Here is a 25,084-nt window from a genome sequence, read left to right as displayed (position 1 = left end):
TGTCTGAGGGGAAGTGTCTCTGTCACCCTCCAACTTTACAAAAATTAAACGCCTGTGGCTCCAATGTATGACTTGTGGGGTAACTTGCTCCACCTCCTGCCCAGCCATTTTGAATCTGGTTCTTCCCCGATTTTGCACCAGTGGACTTTGGTGTTCTGGTAAAAAAACAAAGTAGATTCCAGGAGCAACTTTGCCCGTACCTGCCCTAGAGCCTAGACTGACAGCCGAGGGTTGCCTTAGGGTAAGTCTGACTCTGTTTCTGCACACGCAGTGCCTTCTGTTATCATCTACTGAAGAGACTCACTTTCTAGAGACTCACTGCTTTCATGCTTTCTTCTAGAAATGAATCAATAATTTAAGCAAGCCCGGTAACTGTAGCGTGTCCTTCCTAGTCTTGCTTTTTTGGAATTAGCTCCTGCGTGCATTTTGGTTCTTTTCTAACACAGAACTTAACAATAATCCGCTTTTTAGCCCTACTAATAAAATTGAATTCTAGTCGGTAATTCAAACACAGTAAAGTAATGTCTGATTGTGATAACTTGATATAATGCTCTTCAATTTCATATTTATGATACTTCATTTCATGACCATATGACACCTACTCTCAGCTTAATTGCCTTGTAATACACTTCATTACCTGTGTTATGAAGGCAAAAGAGGAGCTATTTTATAAGCATAATTTTACCTAGTACTGATTTGAACACTTATTTATGTCTTGTGGAGCCCTGAGTACTGGGCAGAGTTTGGTCTGAGAGTACTGAGCATATTGTAGGAAGAGTTCAGCCCCCTCCTGAGCCAGGCCCTGGATAGCATTATTAAAAATCATTTATCTTAGGATTTTGAAAAAAAGAAGCTCTCACATAAGTAACAGACGGGAAGATTTGCTTGGTCTGTGATCACAATGCAGCATTCTCTGTAGAAACAAATAATATTAAGTATGCTCCTGAGGCACAAACAAGACCCAATATATAAGCACTTGTAATATAATTATGTGTTTGTGTGCGTGTGTGTGTGAGAGAGAGAGAGAGAGAGAGAGTGGATAAAGGGGAAAACCCAGCCAAATCATCCTGAACGTCAAAGCACAATTAGGGCGCAATCCTGTGATACCTGGGAGGGCATCACAAGGGCCATAGGATGCTGTGGACCTCCCACTCCATGGGTGAAGTACGTCCACAAGAAACTTCCTGGGCAATGTTGAGGCTTTCTGCTGCTGTGGCTGCCCTGCTGGCAGTGTTGTGTGGACAGTGGGGCCAAACATGGGGTGGTTTGGGGGCATGTTCCCCTGACAAGCCCCTAAACAATGCTGGAAACTGTGCCATCCCAAGAACTGGTGTAATAAATTCCCTCCCATTGGAGGCAATGGGATTGGGGTAAAGGAGGGGGGAAAAAAAACCAGATTAGATATTTCTTTTGATACTGTAGGTGCTTCAAGGCAGAGGGCTCCTAGCACTAACAATCAAAAGGCATTGTGCAGCTCTTCTCTCTTTTCCTTATAAGCAATTTTTGGGAGGTTGAAAAGAAAAAGGAGAGGAGAAGCAGTAATAAAACATGGGAGGGTTACAAGATGAAGATGATGTCATCTGGACCCCCTGTAAGAATATGTGAATGAAGCAGAGCAATTGCACCATAAAAGTCTCAACCTGAAGTACCTTACATTAGTTACACTTAGGTCCCATTGAAATAAATAACTAACTTTTCACATTTCTTTCAATGGAACCTTTTTGCAGCAAACTTAGAGCTTTTCTTCACAAGTCTGTTACTCAGCTGTATCTGCTTTCAGTTTCAATGCAGAATTGAGATCCGAGCCCTTGAAGAAGCACATCTACTGTTTCCCCACTATATAACCTCTAGGTGGCATTGTGGTATAGTGGAATAGCACAAATATATGAGAGGAAATCGTACTTTCTTTCATTTTCACAATCAAATGCTGCATTTTCCTTGCTTTAAAAACTCACCGAAAGCAAACTGGAGAGACAGGACGTCGTCTAAAGAACTGGTAAACAAGTGTGAGTAGGGAATGATGAGTGCACAATAAATGCCGCCTGTACAAGTGCCCTTAGCCTGGATTCAACCCACTGATGGCTGGATTGATTGGTGCCATAGGAACTCTTCACTAGCTTGCCTATTGGGGGTGGGGTGGGGGAATAACACTCATAAATTCCAGTTTTGCTTTGTATGCACACGCTAAGGTACAATACATTTTTGTGTGGGCTACTTCTAGAAGGTTTTTCTTTTAAGATGTGGTTGTATATACAACTAATTTAGAATGTGTGCCAATGGAACACTAAAAGAGCAAGCAACTGATTTCCTAGAGAGGATGTATACTCTCTGGAACAGTTTATAAAATGTTACCAGATATATTTCTTCTCTGGGAAATAGATGCATCTTATCCTCCCAAAGTAGTTTGCAGGAATGTTCCCAGGATATTGCTTTGACATTGTCTTGCTTTAATATATGCATTTTAATATTACCATCCCACAATATTTTGTACATTCCTCACTCCATTAAAATGTACTGTTTATAACTGGAAGAAAGGAGGTAATGCAACGGAGGAATATATGCAACCTTAGTATTGAGAGAAATACCTGTAGTTTCTTCCCAAAAGGAAGCCAGTAACATAGTGAGATAAAATCGATATGTAACTTGTAAAATAGCTGCATGTATATGATGATTTGGAAATACTTCTCTAGGAATTCTTTAAAAAAAAAGTCCTTCCAAGTTTGTTTTGCTCTAAAGGGAGAAAATTTCTTTTAAAAAAGGGGTTCATAAAATCCAGAGACAAGACCAATGCTGGCAAAAGTCATATAGCAGTAATACAGAAAGAGAGGTGATTTGGGGAAAATATGCCTATTTTCCCTTCTGTTAGATGATGGAATCTTCTTAACCAAGGTAATTTGGGATCCCCTTTATATTCCATGTAAAAGAAAGAAATGTTGATAAGGTAGTGTAGTTCTTTTATCTTTCATAAGTAAACTTCTACCAGAGTATTTTTTCTAGGGGTGTGGAATCCAATTAGAGACTATTGTAGAGAGAGATTGATCCAGCCAAGAGAGAAATATCAGATACCTTAGATTAGTTGAAGTATGGCACAGATTGAGGCAAATAGCAGTCAAGTATGTAGGAATGTTCTAGATTTAGATAAAGTGAACAAAATACCAAGTGACTACTGTAAGAAAACACATCGATACTCTGCTGCTGTTTTTTCAATCCATCTCTGTTTTAACAATGACCATACAACAAATTGGTGTTTTAGGATTTTCATTTGCTTGATAAACCTAAACCTTAGACTTTGGCAATGGCTTTTTTGTTTCTGGCCTTGCATTCTTCAGAGATTACATTTGTGTTGCACAAACAGACACTACAATTTTATGATGGATATGGGAGGACACCCAAGATAACATTGTAGCGCATGTGTGTGCTCATATCTGCCCTGGGTTTAGCTCCCATTAAGAAGCAAGAGAGGGAAGAGAGGGGAAGAGAGGCTCTGTCTTGGATGAAATGAAACCTACTTCCCTTCATCCCTTCAGACAGAAGAGTGTGAGAGTTAAGCCTCTCACAGTCCCCTAGGAGGAAGAGAAGAGGGAAGGGTTGACTTCGCTTTGCACTAAATGAGATGGTGACTAAGCATTCACTCCCTTTCATTGCTCCCCTCAGAAGAGGAAGAGGAGCAGTGTGGAGCTAACTCTTTGCTTCTCTTCTGATAGTGCAGCTTGGGGGTAGCAGCACTCTCATCTTCACGCAAGGAAGGCGTTGTGTGGTCTGGTGTGCTGTTGTTTCTCCCACAACAGACGGATAATAATCTGTTAAGCTGAGATAGTGGCATAATAGATACAATTATTGCTCTGTAATGTGTACAATCCCTTACCACCACCCCACTCCAGAGAAGTCAATCCATACTTGGAATGAGTTGTTCTGCACACAGACCTAGCAAAACCCCCGCAGCTAGTACCCAGGATGTACAGTACGTGTGGTGTAGACAACTGTTCTTTGAAGTTTCTGACAGCACTGATGCTGATAGAAGCTTTGCAGTGCAGAGGAACATGCTTCCACTTGCATCTCTTATGAGGTGATCTGTGGTGTCGAAGACTGAAGACAGCCAATGATCTCGCAGGCTAAGTAAATGGTGTGGTTAATACCCCCACCCCCCACCCTTAGACAAGGCAATGAGAATGGTTCCCTGAATTGGGGCAAAATTGTACAAAGATCATAGCTATATTTTTGTATTGATCACACTGCTACTACTAATGTTCATTAGAAAGTGGGGTGGTAGTCCCACCACACCATATTAAAAAGTGCTATTTTATGTTAGTTAATGGATTCTAAGGGCATTATATCAGAACAATCTATAAAAAGGAGGAAAAACAAAAAAGTAGGAACACCTGAAAAGTAATACAACATTTATATCGTCTCTCTCTCTCTCTCTCTCTCTCTCTCTTTGTAAGATGCACTAAAGTGTAAAATATGACTATATTTATATACAATACAGTGTGTACTAAAAAAAATGTCTGCATAGTTAAATTTTGCAGTAGCCAGGTATGTGGAAATAATCATTGACAAGTTGCTGGATTCGACCCAGGAAATGTCTGATGAAAACATTGCAGTATGTTGGATGCAGAGAAGCACATTGTAGAAGCATTTGAGTTCTAATCTTAATATTTTCCTTATCTGTTTGGGTAGGACCACCGCTTTAATGATGAAATTGACAAACTGACAGGATACAAGACCAAGTCATTGCTTTGCATGCCCATAAGAAACAGTGAGGATGAGATTATTGGTGTTGCACAAGCGATAAATAGAATTCCTGGAGGTGCTCCTTTCACCGATGATGATGAAAAAGTAAGATTTTTTTCCCTTTTTGCTTGGTAATACAGATAAAATCTTTTATAACTATTCTCTCAGAAGTGCATGCAGAATTTATCTCCTTTCTTACAAAGCAACTGCATTATATTCATAATAAAGTAATATTTTCCTTTGTGATGCTAAGATGACATAGCATTGTCTGACAACATGTCTTTATACCACATATTTCTTAGAATTATTACATTTACTCAACAATCTGTGTTCCCCACAAGGGTTATATAAAAGAACTTGGTTAAGATGTTATCCCATATTTTGAGATAAAGCTCAACATACAGAAGCGCTATAGCAGCTGTGAGCTCTTCAGTATTTCCTTATTCCATAAGAATTCGTGTATTCACCCATTAGTTTATTCACTGGTCTTTTCTAAAAATTCAAGTCTTATTTTGCTGTGATTGTTATTACCACTGTAAAGTTCTAGGCTGGTGGATGTCACTTCATATAAGATTTTCAGGCTGCTTAGTTTTGTTTTGTTTTCTAAAGATGTCATCCTTTATGACCTGGTTTCTTTTCTGGGGGAATTGAAGCCTCATGCTGCCTAAGGTGAGACACAAAAGTCTCCTCCATCACTGGTTCTTTTCTTGGGCCTGCTGCTGTTGCCACTGTCAACAACTGCAGGCCCACCTTCCTTGTTCTTCTTCCTCTGCTGGTTGAGGAAATTTCCAAAATAGTGCTGCCATCCTAGACTGGCTAGCTAGATTTCAACAGGGAGGTGCCATTTTGCTCATTTTCCTCTACAGATAGTCAAGGTCTCTGGGCATCATATTCAACACAGAGAGAAGGGATATAGATGCCCATCCCCCTTGATGGCAACTTAATGTGGGTGTTCAGCCATTTAGGGAACATCTTCTTAAATGGTAAGGAGAACTTTATTTCTGCAAATTCCCTGGATTTGTGTTTGGCTATGGATGTGTGGTGAAATTTTTGCCATGCTGGCAGATGCTCCGTATGTGGTTATATGACTAATTTGGTAAATAATCTGTATTTGCCTTCAGTTATGCTGTTTGCTTCTCAGCAAATTGAATTAATGGAAATTATTATCAACAGAAATGTCTTATTTTGGGTCCTTTTTATTAAATATTACCAAATCATAATACTTGATTGTATCTCAAACAATGTGCTCAACAACGTGTCTGGATTTTGTTATCCTATTTTAAAATGTAATATCACATATGAGGTGTCAGGCACCAGATGTTTGGTTTTAATTCCAGTTCTTTGGACACTGTAAAGTTTGCATATTTAGGCAATTGCTATAACCTTAAATTTAAAATTGCAAGTAAAGTTAGGGGGAAAATGATAAGATCAGCAGTTCTGAGAACCTGTACCTAGTTTATGGTCATGCTTCTAACATACTCGCTTTAACCGATAAAATTTGGTAGTCATGATATCACTGTTTCTTTTAGTAGAGCCAGAAGCTAGCTAATTGTGTGCTGATCTGTATACTTGAATTAGTTAATAAATGCCAGCTAACACTGCTTGCTCATGAAATTCGCTATTTCTACTTGCCTGTTAGTAATGGTATACAGAAAACTCCAATACAATATGAGAATAATCTCTGCAGTAGTATATATGACTAACTGTGTAGTCGTAAGATTTATAACTGCTGATATTGCCTCCTGTACCAGGTTAGGATATAGCAGAGTTGTCTCTATGTCAGCCTCAGTCAATGGAGAGGCACTCCACTGGCGGGGGGGGGGGGGGCAGGAGGGGTGCTCCATTGATGCAGGGTTCCAGCTGTGCCCACTGAGAGCTTGGAGGGTGGAAAGCTACTGTCAGTGGTAGCTGCCATAAGGTCCTGAAATGAGGCATTTTGGCAGTGGGGCTCAAGCGGCTTTAGATCCAAAGCCACTCCAATGATCCAAGGGGCTTCAGGGTAATAGGAGAACCACAGCCTCAGGCCAGTAGGGTATGGGGGGGTAAGGGCTGTAATTTATCTGAATCCGAATCCTCCTTGGAGCAATGCTGGTCCCAGATGCAAGTGGGATGACATCTTGTCCCTTAATTCTAAATGTACCTTCACCCACCTGAACTGCCATTTTGCATAAGGCTCCAGTTGGTGGTCTTTAGTTTCTAGTAAAAAACAGAGCAGATTCTCAAAGCCTAAAGTTTGCCCACACATGTACCAAGACTATTGCTTCAGAAGCTAGCATAGGACAGAACAAATGCATACCTACCACATATGAGCAGCAGGTGGTCAGTAGCCTTCCAGCAATGTGTAATAGTGGAGCTGAAAAGAGGATTGTAACTAAGTGCAAGATGCACATTTAAGGGGGTGAAAAGACAAACAGAATTCAATTTAAAAGAAGAAAAAGGGAGGGAGCAGTAAGAATTTGGAAATGACATGCAGAAGAAAGTATATTGCTGCTACTACAGCCAGCAAAATGGAGCCATAGAAAAGCCCACTGGAGAAATTTATTTTAAAAATGTAGTAACTATAAATACCACACATAAAAATAAAATCAAACATTTTAGCAAGAGTGAAAACAGGGTAAGCAAGTGAGATTTAGAGCCCTTCTTCATGAGGCTTTTTGTGCGCTCGTAATTTCTCACTCACAGTAGCTTGCTGGTCCTTTACACAACATTGTCATCCTCCAGAGCCTCTCCCATGCTTTGCAACCATTATTGCAGGGTGTGTGTTTTTTTTTTTTTTTTTTTTTACCAACAAGGAAAGTTTGGTGTTTTTCTCAATGGTGTTATAGAAGCTTAGGTATTTGCACAATTCCACTATACCACAGTGCCACTTAGTGGCTGTGTAATGGAAGGCAGAGAAAGAAAACCCCAGAAAAGAACCACCACCACCCAGGAAAAAACACGTGTAAAGGAGCCGAACTTAATCCTGCAAAGAATCCAGACGCAAGAAGTTTTGGTAAAGATGCAGGTTAAAAGCCTCATGTAGAAAAGCCCATAATCTAAACTAGACAGAGGAACTGTGTGTAGGGAAATCACCGAGTTTGGACTGAAGAATACATCTGTCTTAGATGGTGTTGCACTCCCACCGAAGGACCAAGTGCACAGTTTGGGAGTGCTCCAGGACTCAGTGCTAACTGGGGAAGCTCAGGTGGCGACGGTTGCCAGGTAGTATTTTTTACCACTTTAGCCTGGTATGCCAATTTTGACCATGTCTGGAGAAGGAGGATCTTGCCTCAGTTATTCATGCTCTGGGGACATCCAGAATGGACTGCTGTAATGTGATCTACATGGGGTTGCCTTTGAGGATGCTTTGGAAATTTCAGCTAGTGCAGAATATGGCTGCCTGGATATTGGTGGGGGCTGAGCAGTCAGTTTATGTGCCACCAATAATGTGCCAGCTGCACTGGTTACCAGTGCGTTTCCAAACCCAATTTAAAGTGATATTTTTAACTGTTAAAACCTTGAATGGTTTGGCCCAAGTTACTTGTTAAAGCCTTGAATGGTTTGGACTGCCTTCATCTGTACCAGCCTGCCGGTACTCTGAGGTTATTAACAGACACCCTCCTCACCTGTGCACTGCCAGAGGTGGTTAGGCTGGTGAGTACAAGGGTGTGGGCTTTTTCAGTAGGGGGCCCACACCTTTGGAATGAGCTTCCATTGGGGGCTCGGCAGGCCCCTACTTTGCAGGTCTTCAGAAAAGCTCAAGAACCACCTGTTGTTGCTGGCCTTCGTTGTTGTTGTTAATTTCTGGGCTGCTGGTTTTATTTATAAGTACTGTTTTTATTGAATTGTGTTGTTATTTTTTCTTGCATTGTTTGTTTCTTTTATCGTGTACAACACCTTGTGATGATTCTATCTTACAGGCAGCCTAACAATAAATGTAAATAAATAAATGTGGCGAAGAAATGTAGCTTTGTACATGTAGAAAGCAAATGAGGGAAATTAAAACATGGCACCTTGCCACAGGTCAGTTTGTGACCATGTTTCAAAATAGACAGAGCCTATGTCCCTTTAAGGGCTTTGAGGGAGGCTGAAGTTCCGCAGGTCCTATGCTTACAAAGTTGCAGTGACGGAGCTGCTGAATGCTGCCCTGCTTAGGAGCTCTTAGTCAGTAGAAGCCATTTCCCTTATGTAATATGGCCACCCTATTTTGTATGCTGAGTGATCATATTATCAGATCTGTAGGGAAGTTAAGATAGACATCAGGCAGATAGTTTAGGCCTCTGAAAAGGAGCAGTTGACTCAGAAATGCAAGTATTTTCTCAAGGAATATCTTAATAAGCATTTCCAAGATCCAGAGCCTATTGAATTGAACAGGTTTCCTGATATCACGGTTCAGTTTCCTGATAGCAAGAGGCTTCTTTATACCCTGGAAATGAAATAATAAGTTGGAAACAAACTAGCAAACACTGGATGCATTGTTCTCTTTGTGCATACTTCTTTCCCAGCTTTATTCAGAGCAATTAAGAGATGGTCTTGTTCTTTCTAAAGGAGAGAGCTAAATAGCATGATGAAATGATGCTGGGGATGAGGGCACTAGTGTATTGATTCAACCATTAACAAAAAAAATATTATTTTCAGTTAGAAGTACACAACTGCAATATGCATGTACTTAGGTCTTAAAAGAAACTTCTTAATAACGAATTAAATATTCAGCAGTGTGCAATTGTTGATGCCCATACATATATTCACATTAGTTAATGGCTGCTTATAAATTTGTGATCTTTCCGCATTTTAGCCGGTCCAGGTTTTCTGTGCCATTCCCATTTTCTGTGTAACCTAGGGCTGCAATCCAGTGCACATTTACTTGGGAGTAAGTCCCAGTGAACTTGGCTAGGCTTACTTTAGAGTGAATAGGAATAGGGTTGCAGGACAATCTAAACATAATGAATGCTTTCCAGTGTGCAGCCAATTTGTTTTAGCATACTAATTATTTCATCAAAATAGTTCAGGGGAAAATACAGTCCAAACAGATTATTATAGTGCAGTAATTACAGGCTCAAATATAATGCATTATAAGAAGCATGCTTTTCAAAACAACACGCTCTTCCTCGCCTCAGAACTCTTTAAAACGTATGTATGTAGTGACATAGTATTTATGAATTGCCTTTCCAATAGTACATCTCTTCATTATTTAATTTTATTTTAACGGCCATGCAAAGTGAATATTAATTCTCCTCCCCCCCAAAAACCCCCCACAAGGTTTAACTCAGTCCCTAGGACTCATCACATATGCTAGGTTGTAGTCTGGAAAGAAAGTTTGGCATTTTTAATATACCTGGCAAATGAGAAAGAAACCGCCCAGAGAGCTTCGGCTATTGGGCGGTATAGAAATAAAATAAATAAATAAAATAAAATAAGTTTGCAGTTATAGGCAAGAAGAAGCCTCGGTGATGGTGAAGAGGTACAAAGAATATGCCACTTGTTTTAAAGGAAAATGACATTGTGTTAAAAACTGCCAGTCTCTCTTGCTCCCCAATTGTTGACCTATATATGTGTAAATAAATGGTTATGTATGAAACCACTAATGGCTTTAATAATCAGCTTTTTAATATAGCCATACCTGCATAATTACTGTGAATCAATATTAACAGTGCAATCCTATCCATATTCAGAAAAAAGTTTTGTTGTGAAGTTTTCTCTCAAGGTAAGTGCATATAGGGTTGCAGCCTAGACTACTGTAGGTAGTAGCTGTTAACGTAGCACTGTTTGCAATAGATTGCAAAAAGGGGAGAATGCTTATTAAGGAGCAAGTCCCGTTGCACTTTTCTTAGCCTGGGATCCTTTCATTTTGTGGCTGAGATGCATTTATTCTAGAGCCTCCGAGAAGGTTTGAAGATGCAGAAGAGACTCCTTCCCCAATCTGATTCCCTCTAGATGTTTTGGACTACAGCTCTTACCATCCCTGGTGATTGACCATGTTGGTTGGAGCAGACACGAGTTGAAGTCCACTCCAGTGGAGGGCACCAGGTTGGGAAAGCCTGGGCTAGATGATATAGATGAGTTAAATGCTGTATCTTACACTCACTGGCTAGCTTCTTAAGTAAATGTATCTTCCACTCTGGGCTAGCTATGCATCACTTAGAAATGGTAATTCTGTACCACCTAAATTGGAAGAGTGGCTTGTTAAAATGAGTTATACATTATAACTGTAATAGATGGTATGCTCAATATTATTGAACACTTGAACATTATTCTGCAAATCTCAAATTTGGAGACGCAATGTAAGAGAAAAACACTTTGAAAATGCCTGTTCTGCTTCCTTTATTACCTGATGTCTCTCCCCCTCTGCTTTTTGTTTGTTTACTGTGTACCTCACTTGGACCAGACATACGTACTACAACTGCTTATACCTTCCTTAAGAGATGCCAGAAAATGGTCATACTGATGGAACTCTTTCATGATGTTTAAAACCACTTAGGCTTATATCTGCATATAAAATGGTGCTGGGCAAAATTGATCCAAACAAACCAATTCAATATGTTTGAATATGCACCGTTTATTTACTTGCATATTTTATAAGCTCACAGCCATTCACTCCTGCTGATTTAACAGAGAGTTTTATCCCTGAGGGTGAATCCTGGCAGGTGTTTTCTGGCATTATCAGTTACGGATAATTGCATGAGAAGGTGCTATAGTCCACAGAACAACCAATGATCTGCAACGCCCATGTAGCGTTCAGGATCTTTTATTTTTCATTTTCTTCATACAAAAGCTTGTACCATGTAAATTAATTAAATCATACATTTAAACCCCATTTTCTCACCAATATTCACAGTGGCTGCTTAGGATCATAAGACAGGAACATGAGTCAGACAATTGGTCCATCTCGCCTAGTACTGTTGACACTGACTGGCAGTGTCTTTCCAGGGTTTCAGTCTTCTGCATACAAAGCAGGTGCTCTACCACTGAACCATGGCTCCTCTCCTAAGTCGTTCAGGGCTTCATTGGGAGGGTGAGTTTCAGGAGAAGGGGAAAACTGAGGGTTCAGTACTGTTTATTTCCCCCCCTCCTATCCGCTGCTTACATGCTGGGAGTTGTAGGATGTTTTTCAATCTAAACATGCATAGGATTATAGTCTCGGTTCCTTTTGCTGAGCTAAGCCTTTGACCAGCTACCAGGTTAGCCAGGCAAAATCTTAGTAAAAGGCCCATTCATAGTAATCTAGGCAACCAAACTCCTAATACCACTATAACAAATGAAACTTGAATTAAGTCTGTCTTGGTGTGATCCTAGGTTGTATATTAAGCTAGAGGTTAGTGTTAAAAGTTTATTTTGTCTCTGAGCCTAAAACCTTATGCCTTTCTGCTAATGGTAAATGAAATCCTTTTTAAAAACATAAACATTCTGCTCTTCTACTATTAAAATTTCATGCAAGATGTCAGTGTGACCACTAAAGTTCTGAGTGGGTTCTGGATACTTGAAGACATCATTTAAGGACTTTAGATTTAGAGGGGGTGGAATTTATGTAACTAACGATTTGAATTAAGCACACACTCAGACAGCTTATATGGAATTTTACTTAACCAATGTTAAGAGCAATTGTAGTTGTGCTACTGAACTTATTAAAATGAACAATACTGAATTGCCAAGCAATAAATAAGGAATGTAGAGTTCCCAAGAGTACTAGTGAATATAATTACTTAATGCTATTAAGTTCTGAACTAGCCCTCTGAAAACGGGGATATTGATTTCCCATTTTCACCATACCACAGTAATTTGTTATGCATTTACAACAATTCCTACAACTTCCTAAACATGATAGTAAACAATCTCACACCATGGTGTTGCAATCAGGAATTCTCAGTTCACTTGCTCCCTGTCACCCCTTTGGGCTAGTTTTCAGTGACCTGATGGATGAAATCTAAATAAATTAATATTTCTCTTAAATTGTCCCATAATATTTTCAGCTGCATTTAGTTGCCTGTTCATAATCTTAAGGGTTTTATTTGGCGTGTTGTTATTGTGGTGTTTGTACTTTGTGGTACTTAATTATTGGGTTGAGTGCTGTTTTAACTTTGCCACTGGTGGCTGTTTTTTAATTTTATTGTGATTATGTGTTTTAACTATGATGCATTAATATTCTTATAAATGGTTTAACGTACATATTTTTGGAAACTGCCTGGATGTGACTTGCCCAAGCCTGGGAGAGCGGGTGCTCTGCCCCATGTGGGGAAGTCCCACCATCCCTCATCCCCATTGCAGCCTTAATCTCAGATCAGAGATAGCAGTGGGAATGCAGGGCAGCTTGAGCCTGGGATGCTTACTCCATGCAGGGAGGAGGCACAGTTCTGTTCCTCTTTCTAGCACAAAGAAAAAAATCAAATAAAAGGGGTGATGCTGATGGCAGGCCCATGCACCCTGATGTCATGTGGCCCACACTGGGCCTGAAGGGTGGCAGTCTGGTCCCCCACTCCTAAATAGGTCTGCACCCCTGGTTTATACAATATTAGAACAACAGAGCAGTAATCTGCATCAGGTTTAAAACACAACATACCGTTCCCACAGCACTATTGATCTGTGGAGCTGCCTGATATCAGAAAATAGACAATGTAAATACCCCGAAAGGATTAGAAAAATTCATTAAATGTAAACATCTCAATGGTTAATTAACAGTTATGCAGGGTTTTTAATTTGTTTCTACACTGTCATAGGCCAGAAACCAGAAGACTCTGGAATACTGTACTGATGTGCTTCCAAACAGGGTTTTACCTTGGTACACGGATTTCATGCCCCTAACACCTCCATACTGGGGCTATGTAATACCTTTGTTGATTGCAGCTAAGCTTGTCAAGTGGCCCAGTTTCCCCCAGTGACTGTAGTCCTAAGCACTTAAACTACTCAATACCACTTCCTAGAGATAAGTACCCCACTTCCTGTTGAGTGCTAAAGTTATCACTGGATGGACACAACTTTGGTAACTTGCCCTAAATTTCTAATATATCTGGATCTTGCTAGTCCTGGAAACAAAATAGGCTGTAAAGACACCCTAGTATGTGATAGTGGTTTAGAACCTTGCTCTGTACATAGAGAACAATTTGTATAATGAGATTTGTATTGTAAAGCATGTTTTCCCCCAGAAAATAAAAACATATATAATAAATCTCACTCTTGGGTATCACTGATGTTAATTAGATTGGAGACATAAAGGGCTCTGAAGATTATACTCCTGTTACAGGGTGTAGTATCTCTGTCAGGAGGAAGTAGGAAGAGCTTGTATAGTTAGCAACATGTTCCTTGGTTAAGAAGGCACATATATCACAACTGCTTTTCATCTGTGAGAATCCACTACCTGTGTTTCATTGTCACGTGCTACAGTTTAATTAATATCCTACAGCAGTGACAAAATGGTCTTGATGTCTTCCTCTCCTCTGAAATAAATCCCACTGTCTTCCTCCCAGGAACAGTTTAAAGATTACCTAATGTTTGCACCATCTCCTGTGAAACCTGGACGAGGGTCAAGAAGCAACTGTAAGAACCAGACATGGAAGAACTGATTGGTTCAAAATTGGGAAAGGAGTACGACAAGGCTGTATATTGTTGCCCTGCTTATTTAACTTATATGCAGAGTACATCATGAGAAACGCCGGGTTGGATGAATCACAGGTCGGAATTAAGATTGCCGGGAGAATTATCAACAACCTCAGATGCGCAGACGATACCACCCTAATGGCAGAAAGCGAAGAGGATCTAAAGAGCCTCTTGTTGAGGGTGAAAGTGGAGAGTGCAAAAGCTGGTTTGAAACTCAACATTAAAAGAACTAAGATCATGGCATCTGGCCCCATCACTTCCTGGCATATAGAAGGGGAAGAAATGGAAGCAGTGACAGATTTCATTTTCTTGGGCTCCAAGATCACCGCAGACGGTGACTGTAGCCATGAAATTAAAAGACGCTTGCTCCTTGGGAGGAAAGCTATGGCAAACCTAGACAGCACAGTAAGAAGCAGAGACATCACCTTGCCGACAAAGGTCCGTCTAATCAAAGCTATGGTTTTCCCAGTAGTAACGTATGGCTGTGAGAGCTGGACTATAAGGAAGGCTGAGCGCCGAAGAATCGATGCTTTCAAAGTGTGGTGCTGGAGAAGACTCTTACGAGTCCCCTGGACTGCAAGGAGGTCAGATCAGTCCATCCTAAAGGAAATCAACCCTGAGTGCTCATTGGAAGGACAGATACTGAAGCTGAAGCTCAAATATTCTGGCCACCTAATGCGAAGAGAAAACTCCCTGGAAAAGACCCTGATGCTGGGAAAGATTGAAGGCAAAAGGAGAAGGGGACGGCAGAGGATGAGATGGCTAGATAGCATCACCGATGCAATGAATATGAACCTGAGCACACTCCGGGAGAGAGCGCAGGACAGGAAGGCCTGGTGTGCTATGGTCCATGGGGTCATGAAGAGTCGGACACGACTTAACGACTGAACAACAACAATTTTTGCACAGCATTTTGAAAGCATTACCAGATCACTTAGGGATGGAATAAATTTTGTGCCTACCCTTGCCCTTCATTTTTAAATTGTTTCAGAATACATGTGGCAAAGGTAGAGTTGTCATAAGCAACCTTTGCCAGCAAAAATGCTTTAGCCTTTCTGTATAATAGGGTTGGCTCCACCAGAAGACATAGTGAGGCAACTGCCTCAGGCAGCTGATTTGGGGTGACATGAAAGGACAAGAAATTGTTAGCTATTTAATGTTGTATTTTTGCTCTCAGGGAGAAGCTTTCGTGAGTACTATGCACCTTGACTTGGGAGGGGAGTGCCATTTGCTTTTCTGCCTCAGGCAGCAAAATGTTTTGGACTGGCGCTGTACTAGATAGGCTGATGATGCCTTCCATTCTGCAGTTGGTTGACAATCTGTCCTGCAGCAGTTTGATGGGGGAATGTAGGCTGAAGAGTATTTATTTATTTTTATATTTTTATACCTTCTTTCAGGGTAAAAAAGCCCTCTCAAGGCAGCTCACAAACAACATCGTAAAACAATTTAAAATACAGAAGACATAAAAGTGGTTGAGAACTAAAACAACAGCATTAAAACATCCCAATCTATAGAAGCAATACACATAAAATATATTAACCCTTCTAGGAATATATAAGACAAACAGCAGCAACTGGCTTTGTTCTTCTCAGAATAGGACTTTCTTATCTCCTGTGATTTGCTTAATTGTTCAAGATCAGCATGTTTATAAAGATTCATAAACATGGCCTCATTGGCTATTGTTATGGATTGTCTGATGAGCATTAAAAGCTACTAGAGCATCACTTGGTTAACAACTGAATTGACTTTGCACCATTGGCATGTTTTATGTGTGTTTCAGTGTATAGCCCCCCCCCCCCTTTGGTGCTTTTGTAATTTTTTTTTTTTAAATCCTCTGCTGTCTTATTAAATAAGAGGAATGTTCAGAGTGCGGCCAGGTCGCACCCCTGCACGGTGAAGCAGCCTAACTTGCGCCCTTTCTCTGCCTCCATGCCCCCCCACCCCCGGGACTGGGACCCTACCAAACACCACTTCCACCAAGCAGCCAGCCACGCCCAAGAGCACATGAGTCCCACCGCTGCAGAATGGTGGCTCCTTTTGATGCCCCTTCACTGCCCCTTTTGCTCACTTTCTCGCAGTCTTAAGGTTATGCGAAGGCTTCCCCACTCCTCCCGCCACTGCCTGCTGTGCTCAGTAAGTGCAGTGCAAGTAAATGAAAATTACATTCAGGTAGACATGTCTGCTCATGTGCACCTCCAGAAAAGCGAGTTTTAATACTATTGTCTTCCCACCCCTTCTCTCTCTGCCCCTTACTCTTAAATGCAGTGGGAGTCAGTGGGAATTCCTGTTTTCAGTGCAGAAGTGGAGATTTCAAAGGGACAAAACTCTTTCCAAGGCAACATAGTGACTTTAATGCTTATTTGGGGGACAACAAAGCCTGATCACCTTTTCAAGTCTGTTCCTATGCACCTTCATGGATTTGAAACAACGGCTTCCCCACCCCTCCCTCCCCCCTTCGTCTGGTGTTTTTTAGATTGTAAGCTCGAGGGTAAGGACCATCTTATTGTTAATCTTTGCAAGCCATTCTGGGAGTCTTCTTCAATTGAAGACAGGAGTAAAATTGCTCTTAATAAATAAAGTTGTAAGAATTGTGCAGGAGTTAACTGACTACGTATGAACTAGGGCTGCACGGAATATTCAATATTTTCACAAAGAATAAGTGCGGGGGGGGAATAAGTGCGGCAGTGGAAGTCAATGCCTAGATCGAGGGAGAGGAACGTGTGTGTGTGTGTCGGTGCTGTCTGCACCTTCCTCTCTTCTCCCTCGCCCCCCCCCCCAGCAGCTTGCTCAGCAGGGCCATGGGGGCGGAGTGGGTGGTACAGTGGAGGATCCTCTGCGGGGAGCTTCCCTCTCTCCCCACAACTGCGTCAGCACCCAAGGCTCCACAGAGGCCCTTCCCTGGAAGGAGGAGGAGAATTCCGCAGCCCCCCAGCCCAGCTCTCTTTTTATTTTCCTCCCTCACTCCTCCGCACCACTGTAGCAGCAAAGGGGTGGGACCTCAATGGAAGTCAGTGGGCTGTTTTCAGGGCAGAAGTGGAGATTTCAAAAGAAATGAAGGCATCCCAAACCACAGGCTCCTTTGGGGGAAAACAAAGCATCTTTTAAACTCATTCACTCCTTTGCGAAGCTCCTGATAGGCACAGGTTCAAAACAATAGGCTTCCCCACCCCTCTTAGTTCCCTGTTGAGTAAGTGCAATTGATTAGAAATTACTTCTGAGTAGACATGTTTTGTGGGCTGTTTTCAGGGCAGGAGATTTCAAGAGAACAAGTCATCCCAAACCGAGGTTCATTTGAGGGAAAACAAAGCACGATCATGAGCAGGTCCAGTCCTCTGGATATGATACAGCTTTCCCTTCCTCCTATTAGCGCTGCACCCCGCAGCCCGCACCAAAGGCGGTATCGCTAGTTGAGGTCACACAGACTCCAAAACCACACTGAAGCCCGGTCCACCCTTTAATGATACCACTTTCCCTTCCGCCAATCAGTGCTGCTCTCCCCCAGCCCGCACTGAAGGCAGTTCAGGTCACACAACTCTCAAATTGCCCTCAAGCTGCCGCAACGGGAAAATCTATCACAAAACACATTTGCAATAATGCAGTTTTTAAAGCTTGAAAAAGTGTGCCTGCTACAGGGAGGGCTGTGTGTCATCTGACATGATTGTCTTGGGGGTGCAGTAGAACTAGAGTAAAAGCGCCATGTAGATTGGCCCCAAAATTGCAAATGAGGTTTAGTGTAAGCAAGTATAAAGTGATCCACATTGGGGCACAAAATCCCAACTTCAAGTATAACCTGATGGGATCTCTGCTAGCGGTGACTGACTAAGAAAGAGATCTTGGGGTTGTGGTGGACAGCTCGATGAAAATGTCAACCCAGTGTGCGGCCGCTGTAAAAAAGGCAAACTCCATGTTAGACATAATTAGAAAAGGAACTGAGAATAAAACTGCCAATATCATACTGCCCTTATACAAATCTATGGTGTGACCACACTTGAAATACTGTGTACAGTTCTGGTCACCACACCTAAAAAAGGATGTTGTAGAGCTTGAAAAGTGCAGAAAAGGGCGACTAAGGCAATGTTGGCTGGGGAATGCTGGGAGTTGTAGGACTTTTTTCAGTCTAAACATGCATAGGATTGCGCCCTAAAATGATCAAGGGGATGGAGAAATTCTCCTATGAGGAAAAGTTTCAGCAGCTGGGCTTGTTTAGCTTGGAAAAAAGGAGGGTAAGGGGAGGAGACATGATAGAGGTCTACAAAATTATGCATGGTGTGGAGAATGTGGCTAAGGAAAAAAAATTCTCCCTCTCTCATAATACTAGAAACCGGGGTCATCCCATGAAGCTGATTGGAGGGAGATTCAGGACAGTTAAAAAAGTACTTCACACAGCACATAGTTAAACTATGGAATTAGCTGCCACAAGATGTCTTGATGGCCACCAATGTGGATGGCTTTGTTGCAGAACTCAGAGTCAGAGAGACCACAGAGTGAAGGAAAAAGAGTTTCTTTATTTAACGCGCGGGCTTAAGGCTGGAATCACTTCCAAAGAGCCAGAAGCCCCGATTTACATCAGCACATTGTTTTTATAGATATTGTGACACATAGGAAACGGCTCCTCCTCTCCCTCCTGTGTGGGGTTGCAGTCCTCAACATTTCTTCTCCTAGCACCATTGTTTATAATACAAGAAATGGGTTATAGGGTAGCCATGATAAGCAGAGAACAGAAGAGAACAGCAGAGAACAAGATATACAATTCTATGACCTTAGCCTTTGTTGACATGATAAGAAATTCCTGTGTCTCGTCATCTTACAAACATATATTTCAGAGAGCAAGAGCTCAGCAAGAACATGAAGCATGAGGCTACTTAGTCTGACCCCCGATATGGCTGCTACATTCCCCCCTTAAATGCATAATTTCATTACAATTATAGCATTTCATTACGCAAATAGACATTCTGGTTTGCGAAGCATAACACAGGACTCTTATAGCAACCCTCTTACTTAATATCTTGTTGAGCTATTAGAGCGTAGAGGGCGGCAGTTTTACTAGCCGAGACATAAAACAGATTGGTTAAACAGCGCATAAGACAAGGAATGCAAAGGTATAACAGTATCTCTATGAACAACACCATTAGAATTAGGATGAACAATGCCTTAAGCCAGCTAAGATCTGGAAGCCAAGGGGTTAACCAATTTAGCCAATTGTTTTCTTATTGTTATGTCAGCCACTATATTATGCATGCAGATTATTGATTTGAACATCTACAGCATTACTATTATTAGTCAAATTAAATGATGGAGGAGAAAAAGATAAAAAAACCCTGTGTGCTGGTATATCTCTTGGCAAACAAAAATGTTTTACTCCAGTGATGTTAGCTAAGTGAAGCCAGTAATTATCAGCGAATCGCTGGGACAGATTTCCCTCTCTAGGGCAGACCCCCTTTTTTCGCACCTTATTAAGGAAACACAATGCAACACTACTAACACTACAACACGCATGTTTGATCTTCTTTGGGATCTGACCGTATGCTGGGCAGCTATTTACCTGGCAAGCTGCAGTAGGGTCTAGTCCCCTTCTTCAATTCTCCCCAGTTGCAGGTCTGACTGTACGCAGGGTGGACAGTCTCCCGGTGTGCCCACAGTAAGGTCTAGCCTGAGTCTTGTTACTGCTTTTTCAGAATAATTTTTAAAGGATTTTCAGCTACAGTCCACTTTCCTTCTTGCTTTTTTGACTCGTGTCCAATGTATCCAGGGTTTAACTCCAGCTACTTTCATAGCTGTGGGGGTGGAAAGTATAACAGTTTTTGGTCTTTTCCACTTGGGAGTTAAAGGGTTATTTTTTCTCTCTTTAACTCATACTTCAACTCTTGGTTGGAAAGGATGAACTTCTGTAATGGGAAATGGGGGCTTATTTTCTAAGACAAAGCGACGCTGGGCTTGAAGAACTTTGCCCAGTGTTTGGACTTCTTGTTTAAGGCTAACGTTTGCTTGCTCTTGATGCCGCTCCAGTGTCAATTATGAAGTCAATGTCACAGCTCCTCACAGTCAATGTCACGGCCCCTCTCAAGCTGTCTTCTCTCTCGCCCATTCTGGCTCCTTTGGTTTTCTCCTTTGTGTATTTGATTCATTTTATTTGGGCATTCATGCCACCAATGTCCATCTTGTCCACACTGGGCACACTGGTTCTTTCTTAAGAATCCTCTGCCTCTGCTGGGTCTTCTTTCATTTTTCTTCATCCACGTCTTCTTGAGCCTCTGGGTCGAGGGGGGTATACTGGCGATAGGCATCTAAAAGACTCTCCAAGTACGCTCTGGGGCCTCGGTGGCACCTTGCAGCACTTTAGACACTTTGGTCATATTAACTGACTTCTTCATACCTGCCTTCATGGCTTCTAACAGCAGGGTTTGATACTGGGTGAGGCGCTCTAGCCCCGCTTGTGTTTTGGGATTCCAGCGGGGGGGGGGGGTACTTACAAGGAGACTTTATTGGGTAACTTACAGCACACAGGCGTACCTAATGGTTGGATCAGACAGCTTCTCTGAACCATGAGCTATTGGGCTAAATGGGTTTTATACCATACATGTTACCCATGAGGCAGCACAACACTAGCAAGCATTTTTAGCATAGGCTAGAAGTGTTTGGTTCTCAGGCACAGCTTTCTGTAAACAAACTTCGCTTCCCAAGCAAAGTGCTTGATAACACTTTCACTCATTAGTATGGGAAGAGAAATCTCTCTCTCTTTCTTTTGCTTTCTTTTTCTTGCTGATCTGCCTGTATTGCAGATCATGTTTCAAACTTTTTACATAAAACTCTCCTCTCTATGCACCAGCCTTGTCTCTTTATTTGTCTTTTTTTCAAGTTAAACTCACTTACTTAAACCTTTCTGCCTTACACTAGTCCCAATGACGCACATTTGGGATAGGCTCTTCTTCTCCTTCTAGTTACATTTTTTTCATCTTAAAGAACTATTACATTATTGTGGCTACTTTACCCCAGGTAATAAGCTCCAGGCATAATTAGCTGCTTCTAATTCACCCTGGGGGCAACTATGGCCACGCTTTTTCTCTACAAATGTTCTTTCTCTTTGCCTCTTGCCTTCTCTTTCTTCTTTTTTTCTCCCTTCTCTATCTGTCTGCCACTTTCTCTATTTTTCTGTCTTCTTCTACTTGCCTCTGTCTTTCTCTACTTGTCTTTGTCTTTTCTCTTGTCATCCATTGGGAACCACACTCAGTATCATTTGGAGTTGCAACTAACACTAATCTGCAAATATCACATATATTTTATGATATCTAAGAAATCATAAAATATACACAACAAACTTTTTCTGCAATTTAACACAATGAATGGAAAACACTTTTTGCATGGTAAGGCATGATGGAGCAGATCCAGCAATTGGGGGGGGGGGGGAAGCTCTCGGGGCTATCTATCACTAGACAAGCTAGCCAGGGATTTACAATCTCTCTCTCTCTCTCTCTCACACACACACACACACACACACACACACCTTTTCTTCTCTTCCCCTTCAACTTGGTACACAAAAGCAAAGTGCCGAAACTCAGGACGCTGGGGGGTGATGGGCATCGCCTTATACTTGCATTTTTCAGGCAGCCATTAATGTTCTTCGGGGAGGTGGGGTGATTTGCAGGACTTCAAAGGCAAGCTTCTCAGTTTATTTGTATTTGTAAATCCCAAGCTCAAAACAGGACACGATGAGGTACAGGGCAGCTAAATCTTTGCTTTGGCACGGGCAACAAATAACTTGGGTCAGCTTTCTTCGCTGGGGTCTCAAACAGGAAAACAGTCTTAATTTAAAGTTGTAACATCACTGACAGCGTCAGCTAGCCAGCTACACAGATTTCACTGTTTTTTAAAACAGTTACTCTAATATCTTCTTTTCTTCTCAATCAGGTTGGATCTCCCAGCTTACACAGTTTATTGCAACTTCCAGGAGCATGGTAGTAGCGTGATTTTGGCTTTGCCAGAAACATGCTGTCTGGTTTCTCGGTCTCTTCAGCACACACACTCAGGCAGTCTAACACTGGACACTCAAATTAGTGAGATTTCTTCATTGCAGGGAATCCCACGGCAAAAGCTTAATGGTTACGCTCTTCAGAAATCATATAGCTGATGGTCTACAGGCTCTATGAAATTCTAGGACAGTTCAAAGCTAAACATGGCTACCTTGACAGAGATCTTCATCGTGGTCTTTCCGCTTCATTCTGCCTTGGGACAGACTTATGGCACACTTTCTACTCGAAGAGGGGTCTAGCCTGTGCCCTGGGGGCTGATTCTTCACTTTTATTCTCCATTTTGCGCCTTCATCTTCTGGGTCTTCATTTTCAGTTTCTATTTCTTAGGGATTTCATCTCAATTAGGCGAGGTGATGATGTTGCACAACTCAGAACGTTGTGGGCAATTTTCCTGCCCCCCCCGCCGGCACGCTAGGCTAACAGCTACTTCTTCGGCCTCACACTCCCACGCTTCGTTAAAAGCCAGGCTGTCCTGCAACATTTCTCTAATTAACAGCCTCAGATCTTGTTCTTTTTTTCTCTCAGCTCGACCTTGAGCTTTTTGCTGTTTCCTCTCTCTATTCTGAATCCTTTTTAAAAAAAATCTTTTTCCTTTTTTTTTTTAACATACTTCTCAAGGGGGTGCAAGTCTTGCTTCCCCCACCTCCCATAGCCTCCCTCCTAAGATGAAGACGGACACAAAGAGGGAAGGGGATTGGTCAGCGAGTAAGGGGTCTCACTGGCCGACACAAAAGGAATTTCACACCACGCACTTTGCTACTGGCCTGGGCACCCGGACGGTCAATGGTATGCAACAGAAACTGCAGTAGCCACTCACACAATCATCAATTTCATCACTTCATTCATATGTCCCTGCCACCCACTTTTCCACTAGAGCGAAGCAGTTTCCTCAGCGCTTTGCTGAGTATTAGTGCCTGCTCGGGGGAGTGATCAAGTCCCCCCTTCCACTCCCAATCGGGTGGGTCACCTTTTGTATACGTATACTAACACTAACCTTCTTCATAAGGCGGGGCCCTCTTTTTTTCTGCCCAGTGGCCTTTCTCCTGAAGGCGGGGCCCTCTTTTTACTCCATATACTTGCCTTTCTCCTGAAGGCTTCCAATGTGGGTTTCAACTCAATTGCAGCTGCAGTATGGGAAGGGCTCAAGTTCCTTCCTCCGCTTCTCAAGGTTCTCTTGCTGCTCACTGCTGTTTGGGCGGTCCCGGCGCAGGCTTTCTCCCGTTCACCCGACAAAAAGGTCGGTGGCGCCAAGAAAGGGAGGCGTGCGCCGAGCCCTCCCTCCCAGTGCGGCGATTAAGAGCAGGCAACTGCCACCTCTCTGTCTCAGAGCCTGCCACATCCGAGTCACGGCACCATTTATGTTGCAGAACTCAGAGTCAGAGAGACCACGGAGTGAAGGAAAAAGAGTTTCTTTATTTAACGCGCGGGCTTAAGGCTGGAATCACTTCCAAAGAGCCAGAAGCCCCGATTTACATCAGCACATTGTTTTTATAGATATTGTGACACATAGGAAACGGCTCCTCCTCTCCCTCCCGTGTGGGGTTGCAGTCCTCAACATTTCTTCTCCTAGCACCATTGTTTATAATACAAGAAATGGGTTATAGGGTAGCCATGATAAGCAGAGAACAGAAGAGAACAGCAGAGAACAAGATATACAATTCTATGATCTTAGCCTTTGTTGACAAGATAAGAAATTCCTGTGTCTCGTCATCTTACAAACATATATTTCAGAGAGCAAGAGCTCAGCAAGAACATGAAGCCTGAGGCTACTTAGTCTGACCCTCGATATGGCTGCTACAGCTTTAAAAGTGGGTTAGACAAATTCCTGGAGGAGAAGGCTATCAATGGCTTCTAGTCTTGATGGCTGGGTTCTACCTACAGTACCAGAGATAATATGCTGATGTACACCAGTTCCTGTGGAACATGGGCAGGAGGATGCTGTTGCACACATTTCCTGCTTGTGGTTTCCTGTTCAACAGCTGTTTGGCCACTGTGTGAACAGAATGCTGGACTAGATGGATCCTTGGTCTGATGCAGCATGGCTGTTATGTTCTTAAAATAGTATCAGAATTCAGATGGTTTGGCACAAGTGAGAGCTCCCATCCAGGCTGAAAAGTGGCACATAGATTTATAAAAATAAAAAAGATGAAACTATTGTAAGACTGCAAGTGGTTTTGCAGGAAAAGTTGAAATAGTGCAAGAATGCAGATGCTACAGGAATCTATATTTCTAGTTCATGTAAGTGTGTCTCCTAAGTGGGTTAATTGAAAGCCCAACAGTGCTTGGAATGGCCATCAGAATTTTTGGTTCACAATACAGAAGTGATGGTAGCACAGTATTTGACCCAATTTTGATTAAAGGCTTTGGCAATAAGCCCAGTTACTATTACCTTTTTGAATGCAGTAGCTTTGGGAAGAGAATCTTCTACTTGTGTGTTGTAGGCAGTGGGCAGGGGAAGCTTGGAGGCATCAAGGAACGTGACTCTATTTGCCCTTCTCCTTCATTTGACTAAGACGAGACATGATTAAAGGATATGCATGCCTGCTGCTGAAAACAACAGCCCTGTGTCACCATCTCTTCTATTTGGTTATGTCTAGTAATTCAGAACCTGGAATGTGATATCACTGTGCTGTGATTTTCTTTGTCCCCACATGACAGCCAGCAAACTGGAGTAAGAATGGAGTAATATGCCACATGATGATATTATGTCATGCATTTTGCTTTACTAAGTGTTCCTGGAGAGAGGAAGAGGAGGAGGA

General features: G+C 42.1%; 1 protein-coding gene across 3 annotated transcripts in view; it reads left to right on the top strand.

The window, feature by feature from the left end:
- Positions 1-25,084, top strand: part of PDE11A (phosphodiesterase 11A) — a 255,148-nt gene that overhangs the window by 28,190 nt on the left and 201,874 nt on the right. For 2 of the 3 annotated variants that reach the window (XM_084814447.1, XM_084814442.1), the window contains exon 2: positions 4,678-4,836. The exons of the other annotated variant lie outside the window; for it this stretch is intronic. In XM_084814447.1, coding sequence (XP_084670573.1) covers positions 4,678-4,836 — 159 coding nt within the window. The remainder of the gene's footprint in view (positions 1-4,677; positions 4,837-25,084) is intronic. 3 annotated transcript variants of the gene reach the window in all.

Source organism: Heloderma suspectum, chromosome 1, assembly GCF_057233095.1.
Source record: "Heloderma suspectum isolate Gila_16-S chromosome 1, 16-S_ref, whole genome shotgun sequence".
Lineage (NCBI taxonomy): Eukaryota > Metazoa > Chordata > Lepidosauria > Squamata > Helodermatidae > Heloderma > Heloderma suspectum.
This window is presented reverse-complemented; position numbering and strand designations above follow the sequence as displayed.